This window comes from Sceloporus occidentalis, unplaced genomic scaffold (genome assembly GCF_023333645.1).
Source record: "Sceloporus occidentalis isolate IW3139 unplaced genomic scaffold, rSceOcc1.0.p SCAF_7, whole genome shotgun sequence".
Classification (NCBI taxonomy): Eukaryota; Metazoa; Chordata; class Lepidosauria; order Squamata; family Phrynosomatidae; genus Sceloporus; species Sceloporus occidentalis.
In genome coordinates, this window is record NW_028316987.1 from 2494960 (window position 1) to 2514576 (window position 19617).

Below are 19617 nucleotides of genomic sequence, written 5' to 3' on the forward strand. Positions count from 1 at the left end.
CCCCCCCACCAGCCAGTCAGCCAAGCTTTTTCACACTTCCTGAGCTATTGTCATTTACTGCTCCACTGCCACCATCCCCAGTTCAATCTTACAAGATGGCAATCAATTAACTGCGCACTCCATCACAATAAAACCATTGCCCACCCTTAGATAACTCTTTTTAATTGTTTTCTTACATTATAACATTTTGCAGAAACTCCAGCAGCCATAAGTTATGGCATTTAATCTCTCAAAGTGCTAAGACATTTAATGGCTTCCTTCCTGCATGGAAAGTGCCCCACACGACACCCTTCTTTTCCACTCAGGAAAATTATAAGAAAAGGGCTGGTAAGGAATACCAAGAGGTGATGACGATGCCCTCCATGGAAAGGTTTAGGTTGGGTTGGGCAGGAGGCCACAGGATTAGGAAGCAACATGGGCAAACTGAAGTTGTGAGCAAAAAGCTTGCCACCCTTAGGAGTGCCAACTTTTGTGTGAAGAGTTGTTCGTTGCCTTGACTGAGGACAGAGGTAAATAGAATTGAAAGAATTTTCAAAAATGTTTTTAAAATGGTCAAAATCATGTTTTTTGACCATTGAGAAACCCTATGAAGAATCCTGGACTGATGAGAATCTTTGCACTTCAGGATGTAATCTGCAGAAAATTTGCTCATTGCTGTTTTGCAAAGAAAACAGCATTTTCTGAACAGAAAAGAATATTATAATGCAGAAAATAATACTCCTGTGCAGAAATATAATTTCCTGTGCAGAAAATGCTGCTTGCTGCAGAGAGACTGCTGTAATTATAACTGTGATTTAATCTGCGCAAAATTCGCACATGTTTGATTTGTCGAGAAGGAAACTGCATTTGCAGAAAATGCTGTTCTCTGTGCAAAACAATCACATGTGAACTTTGTGCAGAACAAGACTTGATTTGCAAATAGGGTTTGAAAGCTGCATGGTTTCTGAAAAATTCCTTGCACCAAAAAGATAATTACAGTGGAACCTTATTATATGCGGGGGATCCATTCCGGATCCCTCCGCGTATAAAAAAAATCCGCCTATGCTCGAGCCCCAATGTTTCCAATGGGGCTCGTGTGCGGCGGTGTGGCAGCGCGCGAGGCGCAACGGGTCCGCGCGCCCATTCAATTGAATGGGACGCGCCGCCCCTTCCGCCCCACGCATGCCGGCGGCTTTGAGTGCCTATGCTCAAAGCCGCCTATAAAAAGACCGCGTATGCAGAGGCGCCACTGTACTAAAGTTACTTGTTCCTTTGAGAAGAAACTTAGAATTTTATCACATTGGGACTAATTTTGACATTTAAGAGAGATTAACGTGCATTTAAAGCATCCTGCAAATAAAGCAAAAGTGACGAGTAATTTCCCAAATAATTATCACACACAAATGTGCAAATAAAGTGATACTGGAAATGCATTATTGCTGAAATCCCGAAAGTAAAAAGATGCACGTTAATGCTTCTTTGTGACCACGTTAAAGACAGGTTTCATGCAACATCATGTGAAATTGTTGCACGTAATTATGCACTTTTTATGGGATATTAACGGGATAAACTCCCAATCACCCTCGTGTGATAAACTTCTTAGTGAAGATGTACATCCCTAAATAGAGGAGGGATGCTTGAATCCAGTGGAAGCATATGGGCGTTGCATTCAGAAGGTTCCAGATTCAATCCTTGCCAACACCGCAAGTAAGGCCAGTAAAGACTTCACCTGAAACTCTGGGAGAGCTGATGCCAGCAGTGGTGGTTGGTGGCTCTCATGTCACTGGAGCAGCAAATCTACTCCAGGGTTTGGTCTCAGCTTTCAAGGGCATCACCTTGGCCTTTAACTTTTGGACTAAACACCAGGGTAGATTCACTGCGGTCCAAGATCCAGTTTAAACCACCATGGTTCCCATTTAATTTGAATTGCTGAAGAGATTAGGAAAGGGGGGCATGGTTTTTACCCATTTAATCCATGTCAAAAAGATGCTGGTAGGCCTAATTCCCACTTACCTCTTGATTCGATTCCTGAACTGATTCCTGAAACCAGTTCAGCAAACACAGTAGTTCCCACTATGTTTGTGCTGGTTTCAAGAACTGGGGCAGGAAGTGATAGCCGCAGCTTCCCTGCCTTGCCTCTTCCCGCCCCCCTGGCCATACCAGTAGTCCGGGGGCGATGGAGAGGCCAGGGCAGAAGAAGAGAGGCAGCGGGAGGACTAAGGCACACTGGGGCAGAAGGAGAGACAGAGAACAGAGGACTGAGGACAGAGCAGGCATGAAGCTATGGCCGGGAGGCTGGGGAAGCTGCTGCCAGTGGGAACCAGGGGGATTTGAATTATTTCCAAATAAATTGAAACAGCCCAAAAAGCACTTTTACAGTGCGCCATGTTATACGCGGGCGCACTTTACGCGGACTTGAGTGTATGCGCTCAAGCTGCGGGGAGCGCACAGGGCAGTGCGTCCCATTCAAATGAATGGGCGCCCCGCGCGCTTCCGCACACGAGCCCCATTCAAATGAATAGGGCTCCAGCATACGTGGAATTAGCCTTACGGGGGGTGGTCCGGAACGAATCCCCCGTGTAAGGCAAGGGCCCACTGTACCAGCATCTTTTTGACATGAGTTAAATGGGTAAAAACCATAGCCCCCATGGTGGTTTAAACAAGATCTTTTTGAATCACAATCCCGTTGAAACCATAGTGGGATTGAGGCCACTGTTTTCTGGGCTGAATCGATTTATTTGGATATAAATTGATTCAGCCCAGTGGGAACCAGGGCAGATTTGAATCAGATTGGCTGTCCATGGAATCCTTAGCACTCTTCTCCAGCACCACATTTCGAATGAGTCGATTTGTCTATCTTCCTTCTTAACTGTCTAGCTCTCACATCCATACATGGTAATAGGGAATGCAATGGCCTGTACCATTCAAACCTTTGTGCTCAGGGCCTCTAAATAAAACCATTCTCTTGTAGACATTTGTAGACAGGTTTGTAGATACTGAAAACAATTGTACACTCATCCCTCCATATTTGTGGCTTTGATATTTGCGGATTTGATTATTCACAGATTTGATTAATATGTTCTCTGTAGGAATATCTAGGTCAGTGATGGTGAACCTTTTAGAGACCCAGTGCCCAAACTGCAACCCAAAACCCACTTATTTATTGCAAAGTGCCATGTCCCTCTGGCTTTCTACTAACAAACTCTGGCAAACTCTGTGCTGGGGCGACAGCACATGTGCCCACAGAGAGGGCTCTGAGTGTCACCTCTGGCATGCGTGCCATAGGTTCGCCATCACTGATCTAGGTCCTCCAGTGCAACTCTGTGGGCAACTTTAACTAAAAGTTGCACTGAAAGACCTATTCCAAGAGAGAATACTCTTACTAGGCATTTGTAGCTCCTCCAGTGCAGTTCTAAGGTCAGTGTCTGATGCCGACCACGGAGTTGCACTGGAGGACCTAGAGATCCCTAGAGAGGTGTCCTCTCAGGTAAAAACATGGCGTTTTTGTTATTTGCGTTTTTTCCATATTCACAGGGGTCTTGTGCCCTTAACCCTAGCGAATATGGAGGGACAAGTATAATAATAATAATAATAATAATAATAATAATACATTTATATCCCGCTCCTCCAAATTATCAAAGCGGCTTACATTAAAAGAAACCAATAAAATATAATAATATAATAACATTATAACCATACCCCTCCCTAACCTTCTCACCAATAATAAAAAAATACAATTAAATAATCAATTATTAAAAACAACCATTAATAATTGATAATTAATTATTACACAATTAACAGTGGTAGACACTGATTTGTAGACACTGAAAACCAAAACAGAAAACAAGCCAAAATATCCCCACCACCCCCACCAACCACCTTGAATCCCATTTTTGGGAGAAAGGCGGGATATAAAATCCCTTAAAATAAAATAAAATAATGGAAGAGGAGATAATAATAATAATAATAATAATAATAATAATAATACACCTTTGTTAATGTAGCAACATAACCAGATGGAGGTTTGTTAAACTTAAATTTCTAAATTTTAAAAATATTAATGGTTTTAAACGAAGGGATGAGGGCCTGTGTAATTTTAGTTATGTATGTGGTATGTATTTATTTATGTCTCCCATTGTAACCCGCCTTGATCATTCTGGAAAGGTGGGATATAAATAAAATCTATTATTATTATTATTATTATTATTATTACAATCATCATCACCATCATCATTGAGTTTGTAAATGTAGCAGCATAACCAGTTGGAGGTCTTTTAAATTAATTTTAAAAATTTAAATTTCTAAATTTTAAATGTTAAAAATGTAGTTTTAAAATAAGAGATAAGGGAATATGTAGTTTTAGTTATGTGTGTGTTATGTATTATTTATTTATATATCCTATTGTAACCTGCCTTGATCCTTCTGCAATGGCGGGATACAAAAATAAATTATTATTATTATTATTATTATTATTATTACAATAATAATAATAATAATTTATTTTTATCCCTCCTCTCCAGTAAGATCGAGGCGGCTTACAGCAGTAATAAAATTCATACTGTACAATATAAAAATAAATCTCTCCATCCCCTCCTTCCTTAAATAAACAACATAATAATTTCAACCTAACGTAATAAAATACAATTTAAATCATTAAAACATTATAACAATCATCATCATCATCATCATCATCATCATCATCATCATCATCATCATGGCCTTTGTAAACGTAGCAACATAAACCAGTTGGAGTGAGGCCTGAGCCCAAGCCCCTTGTATTCCACAACCCTCCCTCAGAAGCCTTTTATGAATGAACCCTTCTCTCTGCTTGTGTGTGTGTGTTTTTTGTGAATGGAACTCCCAGCCATGAATGAATCTCCGAACGCCCCGCACTGATTGGCCCTGGTCTCCCCGGCCACGCCTCCTCGGGCCAGAGCGAACGCCACGCCGAGCCTTGATTGGCTGGGCGTGTCCCAGCCCGCCGAGGGAATTCCCCCCTCCCTCCCCGCGCGCTCCTCTTTGCCTCCATTCACAAAAAAAGTCAATGAAACAAAGAAGAAACAGAATAGCGGCTGTTTGGAGGGGAAAGAGGAAACGAGTCTGGGCTGGAGGCGGGAGCAATCCTGCCCCAGAGAAGCAGCCAACGCAGTCGGTTAAAGTGGCATCAGGGTTTTCAGAGGCCAGCCTGGAAGATCTGGATTAAATCCAACCCCTTCCCCATATCTCCAGCCTTCCCAGGTGAGGAAAGAGAAGTTCTTGTATTGGAAAGAGGGTTCTAAGAAGGGTTGCAAAAGTCATGCAAAGGGGAGGGAAGGACCTTAGGCATGGCTATGGGGCCTAGATCTGGCATCTGGGGGGAGCTGATGCTGAGTTGAGAGGGTGCCAAGGGCAAGAAAGAGAGGGCAGAAGGGTCAAGGATGAGGTTAGATGGGTTTCCCCCCCTCCTCTTGGGATGGGGGAGATTAAGGTCCAAAAATGATCTACTTTCAGACCGCTTTAACTGCCCTGACTCAGTGCAAGGGAAGCTTGGGAGTTGTAGTTTGTTGTGGCACCAGAGCTCTTTCTGACAGAGAAGGCTCAATGTTTTCTATGATTCTGTGCATTATAGGAATGCACATAATGCATTCCTATAAAGGTGCATTATAGCAGATTGGGTGGGAAGGAGGGGGAGATCTCTATAACCCAGTCCTGTTTAAGGATTCAAGGTCCAGAACTACACTGTAGAAATAATCCAGTTTGAGACCGCTTTAACTGCCCTGACTCAATGCTAGAGAATTCTGGGGAACTGTAGTTTTGTGAGACATTTAGCCTTCTTTGTCAGAGAGAGCTCTGGTGCCACAATCAACTACAATTCCCAGGATTCCCTAGCACTGAGCCAGGGCAGTTAAAGCAGTCTTAAATTGGATTGTTTTCTGCAATGTGTTTTGGGCTCAAGTCTACTGGAACCAGGGTTGCAGGCTGCTGCCCACAATATATAGTTCTTTCCCCCCATCTTGATGAAATTTTCCTTCCCAAATTTCTAGCCTTGAAGAGAGTGAGAACACTGAATATTCTTCATGGCTAGATCTCTGATATTTTTGTGCTGGGTTTGCATTCCCTGGGTCTTTGGGTGCATCTACCCTCTCTATGGTGTCCTAATCGATAAGAAAGGTTTTGGTTTCAAAAGCTACAGAGCTATAGTAGGCGACTGAAATATTGTAAAATAAAGTGTAGGCTTCTGGATTCTCCAGAGCTCTTCATCAGGCAAACTGGCCGATAGAACTGGCTAAGAAAGAAAAGCAGGCAGGAAAGGCTGGCTTATGTGGAAGTCTGGGTGTGCATCTACACTGCAGAAATAATGCAGTTTGACACCACTTTTAAGTGCTGTCACTCCACCCATGGAACCCTGGGATTTATAGTTTTGCAAGGTCTTGAGCCTTCTCTGCCAAGAGAGTGCAGGTGGCTCACTAAACTACAAACCCCAGAATTCCACAGCATTGAGCCATGGCAGTTAAAGTGGGATCAAAGTGCATTACTTCTACAGTGTAGGTGCACCCGGTGCATGCCCCATTTCTTGGGAAGTGTGTGTGGCTTGTCAATTTATGGTTCTCCCTTGAATTTCATAGGATTTTCTTAGGCAAGGAGTACTTGGGATGCCTAAATTCTCTTTCTGTATGCTCAGCTGAAAGTTTAAGGGGCTGCAGTGTCCCAGATTTGGAGACTGGAGGAAGCTTTGGAGGGGAGCATTTTTATTTGGAGACCCACATGCAAACTCACACACAAACAAACCCACAGATCCAAAGTAAGTCTTCTTGAACCGGACTGGACTTAACTCTAAGGCAAATATGTATAGGATTGCTGCCATAGCTGGGGCAAAGTACAAATTGAAGTGGAGAGATAAGGAAAGGCAGATTTGGGATAAGGGGCAAGTCAGGCAGAGGCTGGTGAAAAACATGAGACAACTGGGTTTAGCAGAGTGTAAACACTAGTAGAGGGCACAAAGGCCAAGGAAAGGTGGAAATTGCAAAGGTGAGACCCAGGAGAGGGTGAAGCCAAATCTAGAAGGAAGGAGAAGCTTGCAGGGAAATAGAGGTGGAAGGGTAAACTTGGTAAGGGGTATACAAGAACCAGGAGAGGATGCCAAGGAAGGGAGAGACCAAGTATAGAAAGGAGGGGTGCAAGTGAAGTATTGCAGGGGGCAAGAGAATGTGAGTTTCAGGGCATGAAGCCAAGGAAGGCTAGGTTTGCAAAAGAAACAGAATGTGAAGAGGAAATGGTAAAGGACAAGAAAAGGAGAGGTTTAGGTGAAGGCCCCAAAGAAGTCGGTTAAGCAGATGGGGAAGGTAGGGTGTGGTTGCCAAAGCAATTGAAAGGTAGCAGAGACCTTTTGTTGGCTTCACCTTAAAGGAGATGTGGTTTGAAGGTGGGCAAGCTTGAGGATGGGTGTGTGAGGAGGAGTTACTAATGATAGGTTCCACTCCTCACTCTTCTCTGTTAAGCATCCCTTTGCTCTTAAGGTGGCTTTGTTTTGGGCTGGGTCAGAGAGACTGAGGTCCAAAACACACTGCAGAAAAAATCCAGTTTGAGACTGCTTTTATTGCCCTGGCTGGGTGCTGGAGAATGCTAGGAACAGTAGTTTAATGTGGCACCAGAGCACTTTCTGACATAGAAAGCTAAATGTCTCACAAAACGACAGTTCTCAGTATTCCCTAGCATTGAGCCATTTAAAGTGGTCTCAAGATGGATGATTTCTGCAGTGTGTTTTGGACCTGAGAGAGAGAGAAAGAAAAAGTACTCTCTTGGTTTGGTATAGAGGTTTGAACATTGGACTGTGATTCTGGAGAAGAGAAATCCCTGCTTGGTGATGAAACCCAGTGAGTGACCTTGGGCAAGTTGCATTCTCTCAGCCTGAGAGGATGGTAATGGCAATGGCAAACCTTCTCTGTAAAAACTTGCCAAGAAAACCCTCTGACAGCGTCGTCTTAGAGTCACCATAAACTGGAAACAACTTGAATGCACACAACAACAACAACAACAAGTTGTTTGGAGGATGAAAGGGAGGGCCAGTAAAATGGCCTAGTGCCTTAGTTCTCTCCCATTGTGTCTTCCCTATCTCTCTCCACCAGACATCAGTCCAAGATTCTTAGGTCTCATTCTGTGTTTTGTTCAGTCACTGCTGCCAGAAAACCTTCCTCACTTATTCACCCCCGTTTCATGATTCTACTTGTAGGTTTGGCTGCCTGCTCTCTGTGTCTGTGAAGAATCTGTGCTCATGACGGATGGGAGGATGAAAGGATATTTGGATCAGCAGGTGCCTTATACTTCTGCACAGGTGAGTGGACTAAAGAGAGCCAGTCTTTGGCCCCTTTCCTCCTGACAGAAGTCAGGTTTACCTTTTAGTTTTACTAGCCAAAAGTGATCTTGACAACTGGCTTTTTTTTTTTTTGGTGTGACTATTTTCTTTCAGAAACCCTCAGGACATGGGATGCTGGAGAGCCGAGTTGTGATGCCTGCACGGAGGAAATCCATGGATCCAGGTGTGCCCCACGTCCCAGACTCGGAAGGTGTGTTGAGAGGACAGGCTTTGGAGAGAGATGGGTGGGATACTTATCCAATCCAGCATCCTTCAGGTGCTTTGGACTACAATACCTAGCACTTCTGGCAGCTTGGTGTTGGGAGTTGTAGCCTGAGATATCTGGAGGCTGTCAAGTTGGGGAAGACAGGTCTATGAGAAATCATTTGAAGAGACTGTGGGTGGATTGGATTGTAGCTGAATGACTGTAGCCTGAAATGTGAGTATAATGGCTCCTGAGTTTAGCCTTTGTTCCCATTTTGCAGAATGAGGAAGAGAGACTGAACTCTTTTTCCTTTTGGTCTCCTAGGTTTGCCAGTTCCTTGCCAGTGCATTAGCTTGAGTTCAGTGTCCAGTATTCCACTAGACTAATGTTCCCAACCTGGTGCTCTTAAGACATTTTGGACGAAATTCCTGTAATTCCCAGGAAATTGCAATCCAACATTTGGGGTGAGCAGAAGGCTGTAGTAGACTTTATTGTAGTCTTTCCCCAGCCTGGAGCCTTCCAAGATGATGTTGGACTGTATTTCCCATGACCTCTCACCACTGACTATTAGCTGGGCCTAACATCTCAAGGGCACCAGGTTGGGTGTGAAGGCTTCTTGCCCCCAAATAGATATTACTTGCCTTGCACAGTCCATAGATCGTAATGAACTCCCAGTTCTTCTGAATAAATCGACTGTCCAATCCTTTTAATAGCTAGGTTATTTTCTTTAAGTGGCTCCCTCCAAAGATGGATGTTAGTTTTGGTTTCTGGACTAGACATGAATCTAGGTTGGATCCTGACCCCTGGGCTTCAAATACAGCAACTTCTGTCTCTTCTTATACAGTTTGATGTGCATCCATAGGAAATGCTCTTTCTGAAACCTCCAGTCTGAATAGGCAAACTATTCCCATCTGTGGTCAGTGAAGATGACCCTTCCCAAAACAAAGAGGGAAAGTCATTTTGAAACGGCTGTGAAAACCCAGTTTCTAGCTTCAGTGTGCGGTGTCCCTAGGGGCAGGAACCAAGGGTGTGGCATTTTGCTTAGCCATTTTTTCCCTACTCCTGAGCGCATTGTTGCCAGGGTAGCCAGCAAACTCAAAGGTTCTTCCCACTTCACCCCCAATTTTAGCTGTTTAGTCATTAGTGGTCATCATCACTGCTGAAAGAGGACTTGAACCTGGACCACCCTTGCCTTAGTAAAGCACTAGCCATTATACCACCCTGTCTCTCTACATAGGAATAAGAGCCTAACAACTGTCTTCTGTGTTCTTGGGAATGTCCTTTTTTCATAATCTGGGTAGTTTTATCAGACATATGCGCTACCCACACACTTTCTTCCTCTCCCATAGAATGTTTGTGCTCTTCACTTGGTGGCCCAAAGATCACAGCAGACAGCTGTTTGCAGATGGGGCAAAGATGGAGAGAATTGCAATGATGTAAGCTAGGGGTTTGAAATCAACATGGCACCATATTTCAGGGCTAGAGAAAGAGCACTCCTCTGGATGTAGTTTGACTCTGGTTCTGATCAGCCCCAAGCTTGGGGTGAGAGATGATGGGAGCTGCAGACCAATGATCTGCGGGTGGTATGGATTTCCCACTCTTGCCATGTGTGCGCGCGCATTTTATAGGGCGCAGGGAGAAATGTATAGGAAACAGGTTTAAAAAATCTTACTTTGGGTTTACTTTGGGTTCTGTTATTGCCCTTTAACCTGTCCCCTGTCATTCCTGCTCTCCCTGTTGCTCCTGCTGCATGGTGGATCATTGTATCCTAACTCCTTGCCTTGCAGATCTCTTCCATGACCTGAACTTCTTACAGGAAACATGGCTGGCTGAAGGTAAGGCTTGCGTTTGCATCTTGTCTGTTAGCTGTTTCCTTCTAGGTTGCTTCTCACCCTGCCTCCTCTTCCTCCTCCTCCTCTTCCTCCCCGCCTTCTCCTGTTGCTTCTGGATCTTTTGCATACATAGCTCAGACTCTGGGCTTGGGTAAACTCAGGAATATGAATCGCATCATTGTGTCAGTATTTGCTTATGAAAGGAACTTGGCATGGGGCCCCCAAAATTTCCCTTTGCAGCCTGGTGGGCTGCTGATGACTGTTGAGACTAGAGGGAGACAGCCCCTTTTGCAAATGTGTTGATCCACTACCTACTCTGAAGTTTTTGAAAGAAGCATGATTTTTAACCTCCCCCCCCCCCCCAAGAAGAGTTTGAGTTCCTTTCCTTGATGGTTTGCTTGGTTCTAGTGTCTTGACCGTTTGGTTTCTGACCAAGCAGCCGCCATCAGCTCGGGAAGGAAAACCTGTTGATTCCCTGAGAGTTTAATTAATGTAAACGGCAGTTAATTGCAGTTTGGGAGTTGGTCTTGTGGTTTTGTTCTTGTAGACCTGGATCTAGGGATGTGGCATTTTGAAAAGGTTAAAAAGGCTATGGGACTTGTTTACTTTAACTTGTCGAGTTACTTGCGCCTGCTTGGAAAGTGGAAGAGCGTTCTGGAGCCATTGGGGAGCTAAAGTAAAGTAAAGCATCTAATCAACATGAATGGCAAATTTTAAAAACAGAAAACAGTTTATAAACTGAAAAGGGGAATTCCACTTGCATGACTCAGAGATCCATGCACATCCCAGCAGGCCTTTCATATTAGCTAGAAACATGTAGTTGCATTACATTCTAGTGTTTGTCTCTTTTAAAATGATTGGTTTCCACCTGCCATACAGTTTGGGCATCTGATAACTAGAGCTGGGAAAGTTACTTTTTCAGTTACAACTCCTACAATTCCTGGCTGGGGAATTCTGTGAGTCATAGTCCAAAAAATTAATAATTGCAAGAAGAAGTATGTACTGGGTGTTGAGGAAAATGAGTATCTTGATACATGGCTCCTTTTTTGTTTCATTTTGAAAGCTAGCCGTTGGATCTTGTGGTTTAAGAGAAATCTCTCTATTTTCCAGTTTGTGTTTCCCTTGGGATTATTATGGAGACGGTTTTCAAAAGGTTCTAAACCTGGATCTGCATCTTAGAAACAGAACCCCTTATGTAAAGTGGAACTGAGACATGCAAGCATATTTAATTTATATTCTGGCGATATACTTTCCCTTTACAGGCTCAATATGGTCCAAAGAACATACCTGTCTGACTCGTAGTTTGGCACTGAGAGTACAGCCTGTGTTTTGTCAGAAATATATTAATGACCAGCAGATGCTTGGCTAGGAATTCTGTATTTTAAAAAGAGAATGCTCAGTTTGTCAGGAATTCAATTAGCAAATGGGAACAATTCTGTGCTCTAAGACTGAGGAAAAGGTTGAAGAATAATTTTTGCACCCTTGCTTTGTATTCAGTGAAAGCAGAGAGTTTTAGTTTAGGAGAAACTATACAAGTTAAAATTCGTAGCAACTTGTGGGTCTTTTAGCTAAAACGTATCTTACAAAGAAAGATGGAAACACGTTTTGCAGGTCTGTGGAGTTGCTGTGCCATATCTTCAACTCTGATTCCTCTCTTTTTCTAGTCATACCCCAATTCTGACTCCTTCATAAACAACAAAGATATATTAATTAATAATAAGAGCAATATTTACTGTAGTAAAATGGTAGTGCAAGGCATTTTATGATGACCATGAGGCTCATCTGGCTATTTAGATTGATATAATATAAAATAGATTTATTGGATTAAAATTTCTGAATGAGAAAAAATTTCAAAATTCCTATGAAAGTTATTATGCAACAAATAGGCATTTAATATTATAAATTTTATTCTGAAGCCAGAATTGAAGTTATTAAATTTCTAATAACTTCAACCGCACCCAAGATGGCTTCCAACTCAACTTTGAAAATTTGGAGATGTCTTAAAAGAATGAATATTCTTTTGCATGAAAGTACCTGAGCTTAAAATCGTGAGTACTTGGTTGGATATAGTCAGCCCTCTGCATCCATGGATTTTGCACCCATGGATTCAACCATGCACAGCTTGAAACATTACAATGCAATTGTATTCAAATGGGGAGAGCCACCGTGGTGTAGTGGTTTGCGTGTTGGACTATGTCTCTGGGTCAGGCAAATGGCAAACCTCCTCTGAAAAAATCTTGCCAAGATTGGTTTGCCTTAGGGTCGCCATAAGTGAGAAAATCTTAAATACAAACAGCAACAACAATGGGACTGGAGCATCCATGGATTTTGGTATCCACAGGGGATCCTGGAACCTCAGCGGTTACCAAGGTCCCACTGTATTTCAAGATCCCAAACACAGAAAAACCTAAGCATGGCCTTTTCTTCCCCCTGAAACCACCAAATACTACCAAAGTAGTTCAAGGAGCCTCAAAGTGAATTGTGACATCCCCAAAGGATACACACTAGAAAGAGATCCTTCTAATAAATCAGTGTCTAGTCTACCCAATGAAAGATGCTGGTGTGTGTGTGAGTGTGTGTTTATGTGCCTTCAAGTTGCCTGTTGACTTATGGTGACCCCATGAATTTCATAGTGTTATCTGGGGTAAGGAATACTCAGAGGTGGCTTTGTCAGTTCATTCCTCTGAAAGCTAGTGTACTGCACCTGGTATTCACTGGCTATCTTCCATTGCTTCTAAGATATTGTACCAAGACTGCAATCCGTTCCATGCTTGCTCGTGTAGAATTGCACAGCACAGGCAAGTGAAAGCAAGATGAAGTAGAAAACCTGCCATGTTGTTGCTGGGTAAACAAAGAGAGGTGTTTAAGGAAAGAACATAATTTCATAGACTTGTATTCTAACTTGATTGGCATCCTGTGTTGAAAGTAAATAGGGGTATCCTAAGGCATATGCTACCACCAAGGCCACCCAGCAGGTTTCCATGACTTAGTGAGTAATCATACTTTGGTTTCCAGGGTTGTAGTGCTCATACCACTACATTACACAATTTTACTCCTTCCCTCCCTGTAGTACTTATCAGTTCCATTTCAAGTTGAGAAAAATCTGATTCAGCACAGATTAAATACAGCTAGATTATTTAGTAAAATACATTACTAAATACAAGGATAGATGTGAGTCTGTGGGCATGAACAACATATCACAATTTATGTCAACTACTTATAGTTGTGGCCGATTGAGAAGCAAGAGATTTTGTGAATTAGAAAGAAGCTTAGCAATGCATTCATTTGTTAGTCTATTCCTCTGGGCACAAGTTTGCCAATGCTTATCCTCTTAGAAGAATCACTGGAAGTTCATATCCTATATTTAGTCCATCTAATGTGGTTGTTTAGAGAGCCAGCATGCTGTAGTGGTTTGCGCATTGGACAAGGACTCTGGAGAGCAGGGTTTGAATCCCACTGGTGACCTTGGTTAAGTCATACTCTCTCAGCTTCAGAGGATGGCAATGGCAAGTTGCCTCTGAATAAATTTGCCAAGAAAACCCTGTGATAGCTTCGCCTTGGGATGACCATATATCGGAAATGACTTGAAGGCACACAGCAACAACAAAATGTGATTGATTGTCATACAACATCCTGACAGCTGTGGATAAATGTATGTCTGTGGTGTGTGAAAAATTTTCCACAGGAAAATGTAGCGTTGGAAAAATTGTAAAGTTGAAGGCTTTCATGGCCGGCATCCATAGTTTTTTGTGGGTTTGTAGGGCTATGTGGCCATGTTCTAGAAGAGTTTATTCCTGATGTTTCACCAGCATCTGTGGCTGGCATCTTCAGAGAAAATGGAAAAATTTCTATCTCACATCTGTGTCCTATACATCTGTTCTCATATTTCTATGTAATAGGACAGAACAGGGACAGCCTTGTAAGGTACATCTCCTCTTCTCCTCACTTAGACTTTCTTTCCCTTGCTGCCGTTCAAAGTCCCGGAAGAGAGAAAGAATTATGCCTGGTTAGTTCAGGGAATGCAAGGAGTCAATGGGTGACAGTTTTTGAGCTTATCTTTGAAATGCAACTCCCCTGTTTGCCTCTCAAGCTGAGCTCAGCAAGTTGCTGAGAATTTACCTCCAGGATGGGCGGCAGAATGTGAGAGAGATTTGCCCCCCTCAAAAAAAGAAAAACCCTGAGATTGTAATTGCTCATAATAACCAAAGACATCACAGAGCTGATGTCTGATTCTTGATGTGAGTGATGTGGGTGTGCCTAAGACTCTTTTGAGATTTCTTTGTGTGGCAGCCTGTGGTTTATTGCCTGTAGCAAGGAACAAGGGAAAACAGGTGCTGAAGAATACAGTAACCACCTTGTTTTGGATCAAAGACTTATTTAGCCAAGTATCTTCTGCAAACAGTGGGTAAATCACATGCCTCTGAATATTTACATGCAGGGACTGTTAGGAGAGAGCAGGTTCTCCACAATCTGCCTTTGGAATCTGGTATGTTGTCTTTTATTATAAGGCAAGGACCTAAAAATCCCCACTTTTCCCCATTCTTATTTCTTTACATAGAAAAACAAGCTTCAACTGAAAGAAGTTGGTAGCATAAGCTTTTGTAGATTTAAGTCTAACTCATCAGATGCATGACGTGCCATACCTAGGAATAAGCCTAAGGTATTGCAAGATCCCTTTGCGTCCTGGTCCAGAATAACATGGATCTTTTGATTCTACCACAAAAGTCTCTTTGGTGCCCTTCTTCACCATCCTCCTGATGCTGATGCTGCTAAAAATTCCAGCTAGTCAGAGAATGAGAAAGGAAAGGGTGCAGTGGTGAGTGGGAAGTTTTTTTGTCAGAGGCATTGTGAACCGAGGTATGCCTTTAATTAAAACAACTTAAACCTCACTTGAAAAAGATAAAATGCAATTAAAAAGATAACAAAGCAATCAAGATGATATAAACAAATACAGAAATACAGAAACCTTAGCCTATTTCTTTAAAAACTAAAAAGTCTATTTTGTTTTAAAAGCCTGTTGGAATAAAAATTATGGTATTTTGCCAGGGCAGTAAGGAGAGGAAGTTTCTGGACTACCAGAGTAGGGGCAGCCACGAAGAAGGCCCTCTCTCATGGCCCAACCTATGCCTGTGATGGTGGTGGGACTGAGAAAAGGGCCTCTTCTGAGGATCTCGGGGCCTGGACAGGCTCATACAGGGATATACAGTCTGGCAGATCACCTGGAACTGAACAATTTAACGCTTTATGGTACAATTGGCTGTCCTTATCCACGGAGTCCTTATCCATATATTCCAAATAGCAAAGCTTCAGTTTGCTATTTTATTTAAGGGACACTGTTTTACTATCGACTGTATTTAATGGGACTTCAATCTCCACAAATTTTGGTATCCACCAGGATGGTCCTGGAACCAAATCCCAGCAGATACCAAGGGCCCACTGTATACCATTTAACAGACTTCCAGATAAAAGCAACATAATAATTGAAATACAATAAAAGCATGGTAATAAAAACAACAGAAAAGGCAGCAAGAGATAACACTATGTATGTGTACACTTCAAGAGTAGGCAGCACTGGCAAGATCTGGAGTGTGCAACATACAGATTGTAGTCTACTTCCTTTTTCTTGCATCTTCCAGAACTCTGGACACTACTAAAAATCTCAGATTTTGTCTCAATGTGTGCAGGAAGCATGACCTTGCTTTAAAGGAGAATCAGCATCCCAGAACCCATTTCAATTGCTGTTGCTTCATTCTCTGGAATCTTAGGATTTGTAGTTTAGGGAAAGTGCTTAGCATTCTTTGTTAGAGAGTTCTAGTGCTATAGTTCAGTAGAACTCTAGCAGAGAAATCTGAAGTACCTCCCCAAATGGGAAAACTCAGGATTTTGTAGGATGGAATCATGCCAGTTAACATGATATCAAGCCGTTGCAATTGCGTTGTTCAGAAAAAGTCTATTCCTACACACACAAGAATCTACCACTTTGCAGAAATGAAGTTCATCTAATGATCATAGTTCCATCCTGTGGAATTCTGGGATTTGTGATTTGGTGAGGTATTCATCCTGGTCTGTCAGAGCTCTCTGGTGCTTCACCAAATTACAAATCCCAGAATTATATTATTAATAACATCATTGTTAACAACAACAACAATAATAACAGTAAGAGTCATGGCAGTTATTTTTGCAGTGTGGATATACCCATTATGCAATTTACACACTTCTCTCATGCCTTGTTATGAATGTGAAATGCATTTTTTATGTGCTATGTTGAAGAGTTAAATGTTAATGTTCTTTGTAACTATGCTTGTCGAATAAAGATATATATAAATGTGAACTGTATTTATTTTACCTCTGCTACCACAGTGCCCAATGTTGGTGGCAGTGTGTGCATGTGTATGTGGTCTTCGCCTGGTTCCAGGAGGGTTAAAAGTAATCCTTGCATAGGTGAAATTAACTCTTGGACCCACTGAAAGTGCCTACCACTGGGTCTGATGGACAGGTTGCAATGATTATTTGGAAGCCTAACAGTTTTCTATGCTGCCACCACTGTGCCACGAACCCCTCAATTCTGTCTATTGATCCAATATCCATCCAGCTTGGATTGAGAGGGGAAAATTCTGAACGACTTGGCTGGTGGCCAACCAACCCTGGCGTATGTGAAATATATTTTCATGGAAGATGCTCACTGTCTCTGGGAGGAACCAACAAGCTCATTCAAACATCCGATCCAAACTGGATTAAAACGTGAGATGTATATAGCTCTCCAATCTTGGCTTAAGGATGTCCAGAGATGGTGAGTCTCTTTAATAAAATAAGCTAGTTATCTTTTTTGCTCTCTAAAGCAAAACAAAATACGGACTCAAGTTTTGATTTTAGCAGTTGGACTCTTTAAGGCTGTGATTCTTTGCCCACTTACTTGAAAGTAAACCTGCTTGAACTCGATGAGACTTATTTCTCAGTAAGCATGCATAGGCTTGTACAGGAAAAACTCTTGACTTTATGATTTTCTTAAGGGAGATCAGGGAGGAAGATAAGACTGGGGCCAGCTGTTTCCGTTGTGTGTTTGCATTTCAAAGGTCTCTTATCATGAAATGTACATCATATTAGTAGATACACCAAGATAGTCCCCGTTTCTTTTTATTTTTCAGATCTTTAGCAGTCTCTAAATACATTTTTAAAAAAGGTTTTACAAATTAAAATGGTGATTGCAGAATATAATAAAAGGGTCCCTTGTTCTGAAAAATCGGTTCTCATTTTACGCCTCTGTTGGACTATACAGCCTTTGTCAACTCTTCCATCCATGAAATTTCAGATGTTTGGAATAACCACTTCCTTACAGGAGAGAACATTTTGATTGCATACTATTTTAATAATAATGGTACAGTAATAGTAATCTTCATAGAAAAAACATCCGTGAAAAATGCCAAAGCTGCAAGTCCATGCAAGTTTATCTTAGAAATGGTAGCATAAATAGTATACTGAGAGCTTTGCAGTCTTTTCTTTCAAGATTGTGGCTGAGAAACTGAGATAGACACTGAGGATGGATTGTCTCCATTACTTATTTCTGTTTAGGACTCTTTCCAAATCCACAGATCCCATGGTGAAAAAAAGACTCTCTGGGAGGCCTTTTAGCAGGGATGTAGGACATTGCCTCCCCCCAAATAAGAATTCTGTACCATCAATGAAATTTTCCTTCCCAAATTTCTAGCATTGCAGTAACTTAAAACCTAAGATGAACATTGAGAAATACAGTCTAGGTGTCCAAAGAAAAAGGGCAAAGTTACTGAGGAAGCTTTGCAAGCACAACAAACAAGAGTTCTAGGCATGAATGATTTCCAATGACTCTCCCTCTGCAAAGCTAAACATTTGGAGACGGAAGTAAAGTTTCATTTGGAGAACAGTATATTTATGGGGAGGTAATGCTTTAATTCCTCCCCATTCTCTCATAGCCACAATTCTGGTACCCTTTTGGAACCAGAAAACATAATTTATTTTTAAGCTTTTCCTCCCTAATATAATGCATCTGAGGAAGTAGATGCATTTCTTTCTTTCAGTTAGTCTCAAAGGTGCTACAACAAGATCTCCCTATGTACTGATTCTATCATAGCTATTATCTTTGAATCCTCACTGATATTTTTTTAGAAGAGTTAATTTTTTTAAAAAAAGAGTTAGATTTATTCTTGCGATTCAAGGTGTTCTTCCATCTTGTTTGTGGTTGGAGGCATAACTGGTTAAGGGCTGGTTTTTGTAGTTTCAAACAAAAAAGAGGAGGTAGGCTCCCAACAGTCCTAAGGTTAGGTGCATCCTGAAACCATCACAGGAAATACAGTATATTTGGATGTCTACTTCAACTTGATAAACCGGACGACAACTCCCATCACCCACAACTACTGCCCTTTGAGTGGAGTGGATGGAAGTTGTAATCCCAAACATCTGGAGGGCAGCTGGGTGGGGGAAGCTGATCTACTATTTTTCATTCCCTTTTATGGCTCAAGCAAACAGGAGGGTGCATCTACACTGTAGACATAATGCAGTTTGTCATGACTTTAACTGTCATGCTCCATCTTGCTGATTCCTTGGATTTGTAGTTTTGTGAGCCACCAGTCTTGTAAGACTATAAATCCCAGGATTCCATAGGATAGAGCTACAGCATCATTATCATTAAAAGTGATGCTAAACTGCATTATTTCTGCAGTGTAGATGCACGCCCAAACTTCCACATAAGTCAGCCTTTCCTGCCTGCTTTTCTTCCTTAGCCAGTTGTGTTGGCCAGTTTGCCTGATGAAGAGTTCTGGAGAATCCAGAAGCCCACACTTTATTTTATGATATTTCAGTTGTCTGCTATAGTTCTATGGCTTCTGAAACCAATATCTTTCTTATGGATTATTACACCATGACATTTGGCCATTGTCAGAACGATTGGTAATAATAACAACCTTTCGCTTGAGATGTTGGAGGTACAATGCTCAGGGTTTTAGAGGCTCCGCATTTTATGAACTGCATGTACCTGAGCACGTGTTGGTCAGAGCAAAAATGTTGGCTGCAATCCTGTATGCATGCTCTGACCTGGGGAAAAATCCCATGAGCTCAACCGGGGATTATATCTGAGCAGACTTGCAAAGGAGAGCTTTCTTTGTTTGAACATTGTTTCTGCTTGGATTATATTTGTAACATACAGAAGCAATATAAAAGAGGCATTTGTAGTATCAAATGCGGAGGGGTGAGGGTATCAGATTTCTATCCTGCTCCCCAAGTTTTAAATTAATTTTATT

The 19617-nt window shown here is 42.0% G+C and overlaps 1 protein-coding gene across 1 annotated transcript in view; it reads left to right on the forward strand.

Moving 5' to 3' along the window:
* Positions 1-5055: 5055 nt before the first annotated feature.
* The window catches only part of ETV4 (ETS variant transcription factor 4), a 34859-nt gene continuing 20297 nt past the window's right edge, over positions 5056-19617 (forward strand). Inside the window, exons 1-4 of the mRNA XM_089534054.1 lie at positions 5056-5217; positions 8189-8290; positions 8426-8522; positions 10304-10351. Coding sequence (XP_089390180.1) covers positions 8231-8290; positions 8426-8522; positions 10304-10351 — 205 coding nt within the window. The 5' untranslated portion in view covers positions 5056-5217; positions 8189-8230. The remainder of the gene's footprint in view (positions 5218-8188; positions 8291-8425; positions 8523-10303; positions 10352-19617) is intronic.